The sequence below is a fragment of the Panthera tigris genome, chromosome A2 (assembly GCF_018350195.1).
Source record: "Panthera tigris isolate Pti1 chromosome A2, P.tigris_Pti1_mat1.1, whole genome shotgun sequence".
In the NCBI taxonomy this organism is placed as follows: domain Eukaryota; kingdom Metazoa; phylum Chordata; class Mammalia; order Carnivora; family Felidae; genus Panthera; species Panthera tigris.
The window spans coordinates 20043666-20058927 of NC_056661.1; the positions used below are offsets into that span (position 1 = coordinate 20043666).

A 15262-nucleotide genomic window follows, 5' to 3' on the forward strand; every position below is an offset into this window, starting at 1 on the left:
GCCTGCAGTGCGATGAGAATAGCACATTTAACAACCATGCTCTGTACCTGGGCTTGCCCTGCTGCAAAGAGGACTACAATGGCTGCCCTAACATCCCCTCCAGCCTCATCTTCCAGCGCAGCACCAAAGAGTCTTTCTTCATTTCCACACAGCTCTCCTCCACCAAACTCACCCAGAATGGTAGGTGGTGGTACCTGCAGGGTGCTGCGCTCCCTGTCCTCAGTGACTGGTTCCATGTTGCTGATACATGCTAAGGGAAACAGAAGTCAATTGCTTTTTCATGCTACAGTGAGGGCATTCTTTTCATCTGAAGTCGAAGGAACCACTTGGTAATAGCAACCTGTAAGATTTCCCATGGTTTTATTAGCTCCAGAATGCACCTCCAGATTTCACAGATGTGTCTTTGGCCTTGATGTCACCACTAAAGAGTCTGTTGCAATGTTGGCAGCTACTTCTCTTCCCCCAGATTCCACCTGTCCTTGGCAGGGAAAGTCTGGGCTTTGCTTGTCCTTGGCATAGCCAGTGTTCACTACTTTTGGGCTTGCTTTGTAGTGGACCTCCTTGCTCTGCTGAAATGGAAGGCTTTTCCAGACCGGATCATGGACATACTAGGGCGGCTGCGGCATGTCAGTGGAGAAGAAATTGTTAAGGTATGCCTTCCTATAATTCATAGATGCTACCTAAGTAAGAATCTGGGCAGAAGGTCTTACTTCACCTTGATTTCTACCAGTATACCTCTAAGACCATTTCTCAAAATATAATTAGTGAGTAGGACTAGAGTTATTTTTCTTTTTATTTTTTTTCAGTTAGCTTCTTTTTTAAAAGTAAGTATGACATCAGGTTTATTACCTTTTAGAAACTAAGTTATAAACCCTATTTTCTGGCTTTTTTTTCTTCCTAGAAAGTAAAATGATAATTAGAAACATACCCAGTGCTTTGTGCTGCCTCCTCTTCCTTCCTTAGGTCTCTTTTTCATTTTCCTTATCTGTAACCCTTTTACCACGAACCTGGCCTGAAGTCTTTCTGGCCGTACTCACTTGATTATCTAGAAGAACTCTAAATACTCTCCATTAACTTGTAGCTGCTGCTTTTGCCCAGTCTCTCACTTACAGTCCATACCAGAGACCTTTTCCTACTCCCTGCCTCAACTGCTTTCTCTAGATACCTTTGTGACTTTTCCCATCTATGGCCCCGTCAGGCTGACAGCAATACTACAAGTCCCCTGTTGTCTTCTGTAAGGCTTCTCTGCATTGCACAGAGTGTTTGCCCACCTGGCACCTCCTGATGGTGAAAGTGCTGCAGGTGGATTCTGCACAATGGACTGAAGTCTGCTGAGGAAAGTGGAGGTGCTTTTGATGATGAGCAAGAGCAGTGGAATGTAGAATAGACACTAAGTGTCAAGAAGACAACTTGTCATCAGTGAGCATTGCTCTGTCATTATAATTATCAAATCAATTAGCACAGATACCCTATCTGTACTTTAATTTTATAGCTCCATTGACTCAGTAACACACAACATGCTGTCTCCAAATGAGAAACAATTTTAAAGTTTGTATACATCTGTATATTTTTATGAAGTTTTGTCTGAATTTTGTTTAAATCAATTAGAGTATCATAAATTTTAAAAAGAACTCTTAACCAGGCTAATACTAGTTTTTGAAACTTAAGATCAGTTTATTCTCAGGGCATATTTTTCTTCTAAATATATCCAATATTGCACTGTATATTAACTAAAATATAAAAATAAACATATTTAAAATATCAATTAGCAGACAAGGTATTAAGAGAAGTGTATGATTTTTTTTGAGAGAGAGCAAGTGAGCATGAGTGGGAGTGGGGGTAGGGGCAAGGGAAGAGAAAGAATCTTAAGCAGGCTCCACGCCCAGCATGGAGCGCAACACAGGGCTCAATCTCATGACCCTGAGATCAGCACTTAAGTAGAATAAAGAGTAAGACACTTAACCTAGTGAGCCACCCAGGCACCCCAAAGTCTGATCTTTTTGAGGCTGAGTAGTGTTGTATTTCCAGTAAGAGACTATCTTATCAGCATATCTGCTTTTAGCATCAATAATTGATCTCAAACTACCAGAAGAGAGTGTGAAAAGAATGTGCCAGCATTTTTAAATATTATTTTTTACTTTTTATTAGACTATTTCAAATATACACAAAAGTAAAATGGTATAAAGAACCCTACATGTATCTATCACCTAGCACCAGCAGTCATCACCCTATGGCCGATCCTGCCCATCAACGCTGCCATCCAAACCTTCCACCTTAGACTTGTTTTAAAGTAAGTTGTAACTTGGCAGTGAGAAAGAATGAAATCATGCCATTTGCAGCAATATGTGAATAAAACTGGAAGGTATTACGCTGAGTGGAATAAGTCAGTCAGAAAAGGACAGATATCATATGTTTTCACTTATATGTGGATCTTGAGAAACTTAACAGAAGACCATGGGGGAAGGGAAGGAGAGAAAAATAGTTACAAACAGAGAGGGAGGGAGGCAAGCCACAAGAGTCTCTTAAATACAGAGAACAAACTGAGGGTGGATGGGGGGGAGGGGAGAGAGGAATATGGGTGATGGGCATTGAGGAGGGCACCTGTTGGGATGAGCACTGGGTGTTGTATGTAAGTGATGAACCATGGGAATCTACCCCAAAAACCAAGAGCACACTTTACACACTGTATGTTAGCCAATTTGACAATAAATTATATTAAATTTAATAATAAAGAATAAACAAATAAGATAAAATAAACATTGTATCATTCAATTGCCTTTTGACCAACAGAATGTTAGACTTTATTTTGGAAGAAGACTGTCAGTATCCTTGAGTATTATTCTCTCCCTTGGATTTTGTATCTTAGAAAGAAAAAGGCATATGTTAAAAACAAAAAACAAAAACAAAATGGTACTTCTTTTACCCTCATTGACAGACCTCAGCAACAGCTTTCTCCCTTCTCCCAGAATACTGATTTCTAGACCAAAACATGGTTTCTATAGTTAAGACCTAGCCTGCCACACCCTCATTCAAATGTCCTTTAAAGAGTTAGGCCACAATAAAGAGTGAGGGGCTACTAAACTCTTTAGGGTCCCAGGAGAGTGAACTCTTTTTCTCAAAATGAATTTGGCATCAGAATCACTTAGATTGACTTTATTTCGAAATTACAATTCTACATGGATGTCCTGTTTTTTTAAGTGACCGTTCTTTCCATAGAAATTTTGCACTTACCCAAGAGGAAGAGCCTCTCCAAGTATCTCTCAGGGCCCTTAGCTAGGTGGAGGTGGGATCCTAGATTAGTTTAGTTTAAGTGGTGATTTGAGATCTTAGGAGATCTTTGAGTTTGTTTATTGGGAGATGAGTTCATTGGTGTATGGAAGTTTGACCATGTGTTCAAGGTCCTAAGATCTGAGCCGTCTGGTTTTTATGTTGCAGTTTCTGCAGGACATCTTAGATACACTCTTTGTGATTTTGGATGATAATACAGAGAAATATGGCCTGTTGGTGTTTCAGTCTTTGGTAAGTCTCACCCCTCCCGACTTTTCATTTTTATTTATTATTTCTGTCATATGTTTTTAAAAACACAAGGGAGGCAGTTTATTAGAGTGAGTCAGTATAACATCTATGCAGATGTTTCCAATAGAAAAGTGGCTGAGGAGTGTCACCCAAGGAAGACCAACCAACCTACTGACCGGGCAGATCCCTACAGCATCAAATTTGAAGAATTCAGCATGGCCAGGTCTGGGCCTCAGTAGTTTTGATACCTCAGTCTCATCACTGTTGCAGAGTTGCCTAGCCCCTGAAATAGAGACCTACACCAATAAAAGGCTTGGAGACTGGTATAGGAAACCAGATGACCTGTTTTTTCACCTACAAAAATAGGGTATAATGGCCAGGAAGAGAAGAGTCTCATCTGTGATGGTCTGAGCATCACACTCTCTCCCTTTGGGCAGTTGTTTGGGAACCCAAGTCTCTGTAGGTTGCTTAGTGAGAATGGACAGTGATTTGAATGTTCAGTGCATTTTGCTTAATATATCCTGTCCTATAGGAGTGCTGTATATTCAAGAACCATATACTGTAAGTCTACCTGATAGATGAGGAGCAGAAGCGAGAGTTAAAATGGCACTTGCGTAGATTGCCCCTCTGGCTTTTCTTCCTTGCTTTCCTGGCCAGCCAGCCCCATTTCGGAAGGGCACAGCCAGCCTTTCATAGGTTGATCTGGCTCAGAGGACAATCTTTTTTTTTTGTCTCTTTTCCAAATTTTTTGAGACACCTTAGAATTTATGCCACCTTACACAGGTATCGCTTTGCCTTTTCCTAGTCTGTATTGTGTCATCCAGCATTATTATGAAGAGAGAGGCTCAGAGTAACACTAGCACAAACGGATGAGTCCCAAGTCCAGACTGGGTGGCCGGGGGCTGTGGGAATAGAGCAGACAAGACAGAAATACAGGCACAGAATAGAAATCTTACATTCTCTGCCCATGGAAAACACTAGAGAAAATACTGACGGTTTGTCATTTCTTGAAGAAGCAAGAGTTCTGTTTCCTGCTGGGGATAAGTCCAGGGTCTCCAGTGAACTGTAGTACCCTACATCTCCTTCAGGTATTCATCATCAACTTGCTCAGAGACATCAAGTATTTCCACTTCCGGCCTGTAATGGACACATACATCCAGAAGCACTTTGCTGGAGCCCTGGCGTACAAGTAAGTTCCATTTAGCATCATCATTAGGATTTGTGTTTGAATAGAAGGACAGGCTTAAAAAAAGTTCCATGACAACCACCATTCATTCAGCTGACATTTTTTTAACTTCATTTTTTTCTAATTCTGATAAAATACACATAATGTAAAATAATACCATTTAACTAAAAAAAAATTTTTAATGTTTATTTATTTTTGAGAGACATAGAGAGACAGATTGGGAGTGAAGGAGGGGCAGAGAGAAAGGAGACACAGAATCAGAAGCAGGCTCCAGGCTTTGAGCTGTCAACACAGCCTGATGCAGGGCTCAAACCCATGGACCCTGCACAAGATCATCACCAAAGCCGAAGTCAGACAATTAACCAACTGAGCCACCCGGCGCGCCCCCCCCCCCCATTTTAACTATTTTTAAGTGTACAGCTCAGTGGCATTAAGTATGTCCACATTGTTGTACAACCATCACCACCATCTATCTCAAGAACTATTTTCATCTTGCAAAACTGAAATTCTGTACCCCTTAAATAATAACTCCCCATCACCTCCACCGTCCCTTAGCAACCTCCATTGTTATACTTTCTCTTTTAATTTGCTTATTCTAGGAACTTCATGTAAATTGAGTCATACAATATTTATCTTTTTGTGTCTGGTTTATTTCACTTACCATGTCTTCAAGTTCCATCTATGTTGTAACATATGTCAAAATTGCCTTCCTTTTAAAGGCTGAATAATGTTACATTGTATGTATGTACCACATTATGTTTATCCACTCATCCATCAATGAATACTTGGGTTGGTCTCACTTTTTAGTTATTGTGAATAATGCTGCTATGAACATGGGTATACAAATATCTCTTTGAGACTTTGATTTCATTTCTCTTGGGTATATACCCAGAAGTGGGATTGACCACTATACTGTTTTCCACAGCAGTGGCTGCAGCATTTTACATTCCTGCCAGCAGTGTTCAAGGGTTCCAATTTCTCCACATCCTCAAGCAAAGACTTTTTATTTTTTGTTGTGTTTGGAGAGGGATTTTTTTTTTAGAGTCATCATGCTAACTGGTGTGAAGTGGTATCTCATTGTGGTTTCGATTTGCATTTTCCTAATGATTAATGATGCAGAGCATCTCTTCATGTATTTATTGACCATTTGTATATCTTCGTTGGAGAAAAATTTATTCAAGTCCTTTGCCCATTTTTAAAAAATGTTTGTTTGTTTATTTATTTATTTACTTATTTATTTATTTTGAGGGGGATGCACAGAAAGGGAGGGAAAGAGAGAGAATCCAAGCAGGCTCCACGCCCAGGGCAGAGCCCAATGCAGGGCTCAATCTCATGACTGCAAGATCATGACCTAAACCAATTTGAAGAGTCAGAAACTCAACCAACTGAGCCACCCAGGCACCCCTCCTTTGCCCATTTTTTAATCAGGTTGTTTGGTTTTTTAAGTGTTGTTTTTCCAGTTCTATGTTGAGTGGAAGTAGAAAAAGAAGGCATCCTTATTCCTGATCTTAGAGGAACAACTTTCTTTCACTGTTGAGTAGGATATTGGTTGTGGTCTTTCAGCTGACATTTTAAACCATAGTTTACTACACAATTGTCATTCTTTTCCTTCCAAGAACTGGCGGCAAAGCTACTAAAAGTAAGTCTTGCTTTTTCATTGAGAAACATGAGTAGCTAAAAATGGCACCAACAAATAAATGTCAAAGAAATAAAAAACTATTGATAAAAGATATAATATAAATAGTTAACATGGAAAACAGAAATTATCTAAAACCATTAAGGCAATTTAAAATTGCCTCATTTTCTTCTATAGAATTAGCACAATTTTTGAAAATATATATAAAACCAACGGGTGACGAGGCTGTGGAGTCACTGGAACTCTGACACTTTGATATCACTCTGTAGAGCGGGCACTTGCTGTAGAGCGAGCAAGGAGAGGCACATAGGACCGTATACCTTTATCCAGAATCTGCTACTTACTAGTTATTGTTGTATGTTCTGGAGATATAGAAATTTTAGACAAAACAAAATTACAGGTGAAGTCTAGGACTCTGGGAAAACTTTCTTATCAAAGAAAAAATGTGTGTCAGGGAAAGAGAGGAAGAATGATTATAATTGCTAATTAAAATGTGGCAACTCTACAGACAAGGCATGTTGTATGGTCTCAGATGATCTGAAGATTTCACATTTGTAACGGACCCATCACTCAATTCTGCCTCATAAGCAGTATGTTTATTTTTCCTGTGTGGCAAATTCAGGGCTGCAAAAATTTCAAGCTGCATTGCTTTTGAGTTAAAGTGGGGTTTCTGGAACTGTTCTCTTTCCCAGGGAGCTCATTCGCTGTTTGAAGTGGTACATGGACTGCTCAGCAGAACTGATTCGACAGGACCACATTCAGGAAGCCATGAGGGTAATGTACTGAGCTCACTGTACATAAAGGGCCCACCCCTGCTGTTGTTTGTCAGTAATTTCAATGGTTTAGTGTGCAGAACAAGTGTTGACATCCCAGTACACTGGCCTGCTTTCAGGAATGCCTTGGACCACATAATTCCCCATTGTCCACCTTAATTTTGCCCCAGAAGACCTTTATTCCTAACAGTGTTATCTTAAAGCAGGAAGGAGGGATGATGTACATGCAACTCCTGGCCATCCTTCCTGACTGGTTTTGCCAGCAGCATCCATCTCTGCTTCCACTGGCCAAAGCATCATATCTCCTTCTAAACCAATGTTGGTGGCAACATTAATTAGACTTAAGATCTTCCAACTTTTCCTGTCTTCAGTGGTTACTAAACATTGTTTTTTAGAACTGTTTTAAGTAAAAAGAGCTGATTGGATGCACTGTATATGGATACATTAAGAAGATAATCTTAAAACCTTGACCTTTGGAAGAAACCGGAGTCCCCCATGGCAGCACTCCTGCATGGACAGGTTCCGAGATAAGGCAGCCTTTTGCATTTCTGGGCAGCTCCAGTTTTCAGGGGACCATCGTCATTGTGAGTTAACTTCACTTTCTGATAACTTCTTTTCATGGTACTTCTACTGTGGAGACCCACTGAGAGAATGTTGATTTCTCTTTTGCTCAACAGTTCTCAAGATAGCTTTTTAAAGAAAGTTGCCATATCCCTTGGGAACTCACAGCAAGTTCATGCTTTCTCCCTTTCTGCCCCGACATTTTCTTGTTCTTGAGTTATTTTTTTTTTAGTTGCTTTTTAACCACGTCTTTCCCACCCTTTCCAGTTAGTAATAAAAGAAGAGTGGCAACAAAGTAGTTCTGCTTTTTCTCTGTCCTCTTTTAATTTCACATCATTTGCTCTGAGTACCATTGGGCCTGTGATTTTGTTATTCTTGTCCACATGCTAACAGGTGAGACAGGTGCTTCCCTAAACATTACCGGACTGAAGAAGCAAAATAAAATCATAGGTCTGTGTTTCCCCTGCCTCTTCTCCATATGTTCTGTAAAAATCTAAGGCCATAAGTATTATTTCTGTCCTTCTTCATATAATACATGTCTACAAAGCAGTCAGCATCTGTTGTGGATGCCAAGATGCAAAGAAGAATAAGACAGACCTCTTCCTTGCCTTGAAGAACACATCCCCATTGAAGCATGCTCAAACACAGGTGTAGAGCAGAGTTCTGAGTGTGATGTGGGGACAGAGCCTGCATTCTGTTCTTCTTTAAACCCAGTACCTGGCAGCTGCCTCAGACAATATTTGAGGGGATAAAAGTTGAGTGAAATGCAAAAGATTCTATGGGAGTCCCTAAATTAATTGCTCAGGATACTGAGAAAGCATCACAGAAGTTGTTTTCTCCTAACAATCAGTCATTCAGTCATTCCGTCAAGTCAGTGTCACTTGATACCTGCCATGTGTCAGACACCGTAGTAGACGCTGGAGATTCAGCAGGGGCCCAAGCAAAAAAGGCTGTGCTTTCATAGCACTTCCATCCAAGTGGAGGAAAGACAGACAATAAATATACAAATTAAGTGGGGAAAAAAACGTGATAAGTAAGAACTATGAAGGAAATTTACTTCAGATCAAAATTTTAGGGAAAGTTTGTCTGAGGGGGTGACCTCTGGGCTGAAATCGATGTGAAGAGCTGGGGGATGAGCATTCCAGACCGGAAACAGCATGTTTAAAAGCCTGGGTGGGAAACAACTTGAGTTTTCAAGCAACCGAAAAGTAGCTGATGTGACCAAAGCAGGGAATCAATTTCAAACATTAAATTGGATGTGTGAAGTGATAGAAAGGAAGAAGTGCTGGTTCCAAAGAATCTGGCTAGATCAGCTGAGTTGATATCAGGGTTACTTAGGGAGATGCAGAATTCTGGGAGAAGATCAGGTTTGGGTGGAAAGAAAGAAGATATCCATTTGGGGGAGCACTTTTCTGAGGTACTTTCATACTTATTCTTACCACTGCAAACCTGTTTGAATGGCCTCTCATACTAATGCATCCAGTACTAAGGTTTTATCAGGTCATTTCCCCTTCTTCTTCAAGTTTTAGTTGACAAGTCCTCCTGACCAAACCAGTAAATCTCTAATCAGTCCTGTTTTCATCCTTCACAGGATGCGTATGGTCCTGGTCTAGCACCTCTCAGTCTGGTATGATAAAATGTGGGCCAGGAAACCTCTTCTTACTCTTGATTCAATACATCCTGCCACTCATTCGCATCTCTTCCTTTCACTTTCAAAGTCGTGGCCTTTCTAAGAAAGTTTGACCACTAAGGAATATGAAAATAAAGAGTCTTTTGTTTTCTTACTTGGTTATTTTGTTTGTCCCTTGTGAATGACCTGTAGGAGGTATCTTTGACAGGTTTGAGTTTGGTATTTGGCAAGATATTCTAAAAAGACAGCACACTTTTCGCTGGTGAGCTATCTCAGGTCCCCCAGGGAACCATGAAGAGAAAAGAGCAGGCACAATGGATCTTCTTGGTGCTTGAAAGGTTGTAATAACTTTTAGGATCTCTTTTTCTTTCAGGCTTATTAACTTAAGTAGAAATGCAAAGAGTGGCTGCTTCACCCACCATTAAGTGTTTCATTGTCTCCATGAAGTGTTGGGAGCACCCTTGAACTGTGAACAAACTCCATAGGCTCCACCACTCACCTCCTTCCTCACTGGCCCACCCTCTTCTCTTTCCCCAGTTGCATTAGTCAGAGGCAACCGGCCATCACCTGGTCCTTCCCACGCTGGTACTGACCATAAAAATCAAGAGGAGCGGGCAAGGGAAGTCAGGTGGTGATGGATGACTGGAAGGGACTTATTTTTTATCCCTCATGCAGGTTTTCGCAGGGCCATCTTGGACGTTGTTTTATATTTTAAAATTTAATGAAGATACTAAGCTCTCAGGCCCAGGAAATGCAAGCAATTTTTCTGTCTGGTTCTGCCCTTCACTATGAAACTAGTGGATGTTTCAAGCCATTCAATACACTTCTTGTGTTAGCTGTTTCAAACTGGAAAAAGAAAACAGGTCATGAGGTACACATTTTCCCTTTTAAAATTAGAGTATGTAGCACACATCTCCCTGGTTCTTTTCAGACCAGGCATTAAAAGTCTGGAATGGAGGCTGTAGCATTTATGCTGCTGAGGCCATACACTTTAATTTTTTCTAATGCAATCTTCTGGTACAAGGCTTGGAAGACATATTTTTCTAACCTAGCCATTCTACAATGCCTACTGAATTCTATATGGGCTGCAAAACAAAACAAAATGAGGTTTTGTTTTACCAAACCTTTTGATAGATACATAGGTCATGAAAGGTAGCTTGAGAATTGTTTTCTATTTTATATTTCAAGTAACTGAGCTCCATTTGTTTCATCCTTGGATAAGTTTCTCTCCCAATGTCTCTGCCTTCCCAGTGTCTGGGAAATCTGTGGCATTTCTTTGATTAGAAAGCATAGTCTTAGATCTTCAATCTGTTCTCTTAAAAGATAATTACTGTGCTCATAAGCATGGGCCAAGCTGTAAGGACTCCTCAGAATTAGATACTGCTCCCAAAATAAGTTATGGGAGCTTCATCTTCTGCATTGTTCAAAAATTGTCTGTGGGAAGGTGTCTGGGTTTGGAAGAGGATAGAGAGTGGGTGTGTCAGGTCCACCTGGGGCTGTGCAACCTGGGGCAAGTTTTCTCCAGACTTAATGTCCAGTGAGAAGGCTGGCACCATGTCAGACCCCAGCTATATCTCAAAGGTGCAGAAGGCTCCTTAAGGACTTTTCCTTCTTGGAATAAATTTAAGAGAGGTTACATCATTGCTTTTGAAGCCTCTTATTTCCAGACCTGAAAAAAATACAAAGAAACTTCATTTTCTTTGGATCCTATATGGTCTTGAATTCAGCTGTTGTGGTTCCTCAGTCTGTGGTTCCTCAATTCCAGAACCACAAAAACAGTTGTAAATTAATTTGATGATTCCTCAGTAAGAAGACAGCTGCTGCTCAGTGACCAGTTGGACTTTGGAGATAAAATTAAAAAAAAAAAAAGTGCTTGTCTCCACAGTTGAAATTGTTCATCATCTGATTTTGGTATAGAATTTGCTGTTACTTTACCCTTTATTCCCTGCTGTGTTAGCTCTTGGACATCTTTAACACCTCTCCATCCCTTTTACTTAGGCCTTGGAGTACCTTTTCAAGTTCATCGTGCAGTCCAGGATCCTGTACTCCCGAGCCACCTGTGGGATGGAAGAGGAGCAATTCCGGTCCAGCATCCAAGAACTTTTCCAGTCCATCCGGTTTGTGCTCAGTCTGGACAGCAGAAACTCAGAAACACTCCTTTTCACTCAGGTCTGTAAGCTGCAGGGAAATTTTGCTGCTGGATCCTTGTCTGTCTTAATGGCTGGTTTCTTTGTCCTCTGGCTTCTAGAGTTGAAGAAGCCCTGCCAGGCTCCTATGTGTTGGGTAAAGGGTGACTTGAAGGAAATACCTAATAGAACAAAATGCTATTTTTACTTCAAAGTCAGCTATGTCCCAGCTACCAAATATAAGATAGCCCAGTGGCTTTAGGGTGGGGAAGAAGCACAACTTTATTCTCAGAAGGCTCTTTAATTTTTTTTTTTTAATTTTTTTAACTTTGAGAGAGAGCAAGCACAACCAGGGGAGGAGCATGGAGGAGAGACAGAATCCCAAGCAGGCTCCATGCTACCAGCACACAGCCCGATGTGGGCCTCCAGCTCAGAACATTGAGATCATGACCTGAGCTGAGATCAAGAGTCAGACGCTCAACCAGCTGAGCTACCCAGGCACCCCTCAGAAGCCCTCTTTAAACCAAATATATTTAGTTACATACTTTTTGTCATTTATGAACATCTTATTTAAAGGGGATATTTATAACATAATGGAGAATTTTATTTCCTAGTCACTGTTAATTTTTTTTTAACTTTTTAAATAAACTTTAGTACTTATCCGTTCCAGAAGTTAAGAGTGAAATAGGCAGAAATAACTAGAAAACTTTGCTTAAGAATTAAGATTAGGGGCACTTGGGTGGCTCAGTCAGTGAAGCGTCCGACTTCGGTTCAGGTCATGATCTCACAGACTGTGGGTTGGAGCCCCACATCGGGCTCTGCACTGACAGCTCAGAACCTGGAGCCTGTTTTGGATTCTGTGTCTCCCTCTCTCTCTCTGCCCCTCCCCTGCTCACACTCTGTCTTTCTCTCTCTCTCAAAAATAAACTTTAAATTTTTTTTAAAGAATTAAGATAAAATTCTATTAGAAATATCAGTGTGGGAAGGAAATTTGCTTCCTTATATTAGAAATGCCCAGTTAGCACTGTTGGTGGGAATGCAAATTGGTGCAGCCGCTCTGGAAAGCAGTGTGGAGGTTCCTCAGAAAATTAAAAATAGACCTACCCTATGACCCAGCAATAGCACTGCTAGGAATTTATCCAAGGGATACAGGAGTACTGATGCATAGGGGCACTTGTACCCCAATGTTTATAGCGGCACTCTCAACAATAGCCAAATTATGGAAAGAGCCTAAATGTCCATCAACTGATGAATGGATAAAGAAATTGTGGTTTATATACACAATGGAATACTATGTGGCAATGAGAAAGAATGAAATATGGCCTTTTGTAGCAACGTGGATGGAACTGGAGAGTGTGATGCTAAGTGAAATAAGCCATACAGAGAAAGACAGATACCATATGGTTTCACTCTTATGTGGATCCTGAGAAACGTAACAGAAACCCATGGGGGAGGGGAAGGAAAAAAAAAAAAAAGAGGTTAGAGTGGGAGAGAGCCAAAGCATAAGAGACTGTTAAAAACTGAGAACAAACTGAGGGTTGATGGGGGGTGGGAGGGAGGGGAGGGTGGGTGATGGGTATTGAGGAGGGCACCTTTTGGGATGAGCATTGGGTGTTGTATGGAAACCAGTTTGACAGTAAATTTCATATATTAAAAGTAAATAAATAAATAAATAGATAGATAAATAAATAAATAAAAAGAAATGCCCAGTTAGTTAATCTGTTACCTTTTCCAAGTAGCTTCATCCTAGAAAGGATCCAAGATAGTGTTTATTACCCCAGTCACAAGGGGGTTATTTTCTTATACAAATAAATTCAGAATTTTATCTAATAGATTCCATTTCTTTGATTTTTTTGAAGCCAATTATTATTCAAAACCTATCAGCAAAGATCAGACAGCCTCTCTCACATCCATTCATTCAGCTGCTGCCAGGACTGTCATGAGTGCAAATATATGTTTAAATATCTCCTTTAAGATTAGAGTAGTCTGGGGGGGGCGCCTGGGTGGCTCAGTTGGTTAAGCATCCAACTCTTGATTTTGGCTCAGGTCATGATCCTACAGTTCATGAGATCGAGTCCTGAGTTGGGCTCTGTGCTGACAGTGCAGAGCCTGCTTGGGATTCTCTTTCTCCCTCTCTCGACCTCTCCCCTGCTCTCACACTGTCTCTCTCTGGTTCATTCTCTGTCTCTCTCTTTCTCTCTCTCTCTCGAAATAAATGAACATTTAAAAAAAAGATTAGAATAGTCTGCTTTTTTGTTTTCCACTTGACCCTATGTTGCCCCAATGCCAATTGCCTTTAAGCCCCTTGGACCAGAGAACAGGTGAGCAACTGTGAATGAAACTCTTTAAGTGAGGATTCTTCAAGGTCTCCAGGTGCCTCTGTAAGAAAGGCTCATTTGATGGTCTCTCCCCCAGAGTACTCCAAGCAACTCCTCTTCCTCCTTGTGTCTCTCCTCTAGCTCATTGGTTCCTGCCAACAAGGGCCCAGGACACCTACTCTTCCTTTCAGCATACAGAGATATGGGGAGCTCAGAGGTAGCTAGCAGAGCAGGGCAGATATGCTTTCTGAGAACTTGGCAATGCCTTGTACTGCATGGCATACTCCTATCTCATCAGGATAGTTCAGATTTAGTCTCAGCTTAGACCCATGTCAGGATCAGACCTGCTTCTTTGGTGCCAGGCTCATGTTTCATAAGTTTCAGAATTCTCAGCAAGTCTGTGGTTCAGTCAGATTATGTCTTTGCTTCTGACCACTAGGAGATGTTAGGGTGCAAGGATCCTTCTGTTCTGGTGCATAAGTATGGGAAAGCTCACCATTTAAGAGAGCATTTACTATTTGCCTTTGATTATTAAGGACCTGCTTTTCCCCCTTTGTCTTTTGTATCTAACTGCTTATGACAGCATGTTTTTGTGCTTGTTCTAATCATTGCAAAAAAATCTCTGATATCCCAGGAAGTTTTAATCTATAGATAGAATTCATGTAAGTTCTATTCTTGGGCCTGGCCTGAGCAGAATTCATGTAAGTTCAATTCTTGGGCCTGGCCTTAGCATAGACTGTAGAATGACAGACATGTTTCCCCATGGCATATATTTTTACTCACTCTAGGCCTGCTTGATAAAGCAGTCAAGGAAAACAGCCTCCCATTCACTACCTGCCACGCAGAAAAAGTACACTCTCATCTTCTCATCTCAAAGTGACATTTCATTACCCTTTGTGAATTCTAGGTTAATAATGTAAGAGTATTGAGAAGTGGAAAAGCTTTCTTCATGTTGCTTCCATGTAGACAAGAGAGAATGCGGACCAGTATTTATTGAAAGCCAATGATGTGCCAAGCACTCTAACTGGAAACTAACTTAATGCATCTAATTTTTTTCATGCCAATACCAGGAGATAAGTGATATTATCATCTTTATTTTATAGATAAGAAAACTGATATTAGGCAAATAACTCACCCAAGGTGATGCGACAGATAAGTAGTAAAGTTGAGATTTGAACTCATGTCTGTCTAATTCCAAAAGCCATTCTCTTTCTCCTATACTACTCTGCCTGTAAAAGGCTCTTGAACTATTATCAGGTATTCATAAAGAGTCTACCTCATGGGTCTACCACAGCCAAGATCCATGAAGAGAAGTCTCCGAACACACAGACTCCTGCCCATGCCCAAGGCCATCTAGGTTGCTGAACTCTATGCCAACATAATCATCAGTTGTCAAGAATTCATAGCTGACTAAATCCATACAGTCTCCATCCTTTTGGATTTACACTTGAGACTGCCAAGCATCACAGATGAAGGGCATCATTTATAAAGTCTTCAGATTTCATGGTTTCAGATA

General features: G+C 40.7%; 1 protein-coding gene across 5 annotated transcripts in view; it reads left to right on the forward strand.

The window, feature by feature from the left end:
- The window catches only part of DOCK3 (dedicator of cytokinesis 3), a 579897-nt gene that overhangs the window by 485003 nt on the left and 79632 nt on the right, over positions 1 to 15262 (forward strand). For all 5 annotated transcript variants that reach the window (XM_042979031.1, XM_042979034.1, XM_042979033.1 and 2 more), the window contains 6 exons: positions 9 to 180; positions 553 to 650; positions 3436 to 3519; positions 4605 to 4705; positions 7031 to 7112; positions 11301 to 11471. In XM_042979031.1, the coding sequence (XP_042834965.1) occupies positions 9 to 180; positions 553 to 650; positions 3436 to 3519; positions 4605 to 4705; positions 7031 to 7112; positions 11301 to 11471 (708 nt within the window). The remainder of the gene's footprint in view (positions 1 to 8; positions 181 to 552; positions 651 to 3435; positions 3520 to 4604; positions 4706 to 7030; positions 7113 to 11300; positions 11472 to 15262) is intronic.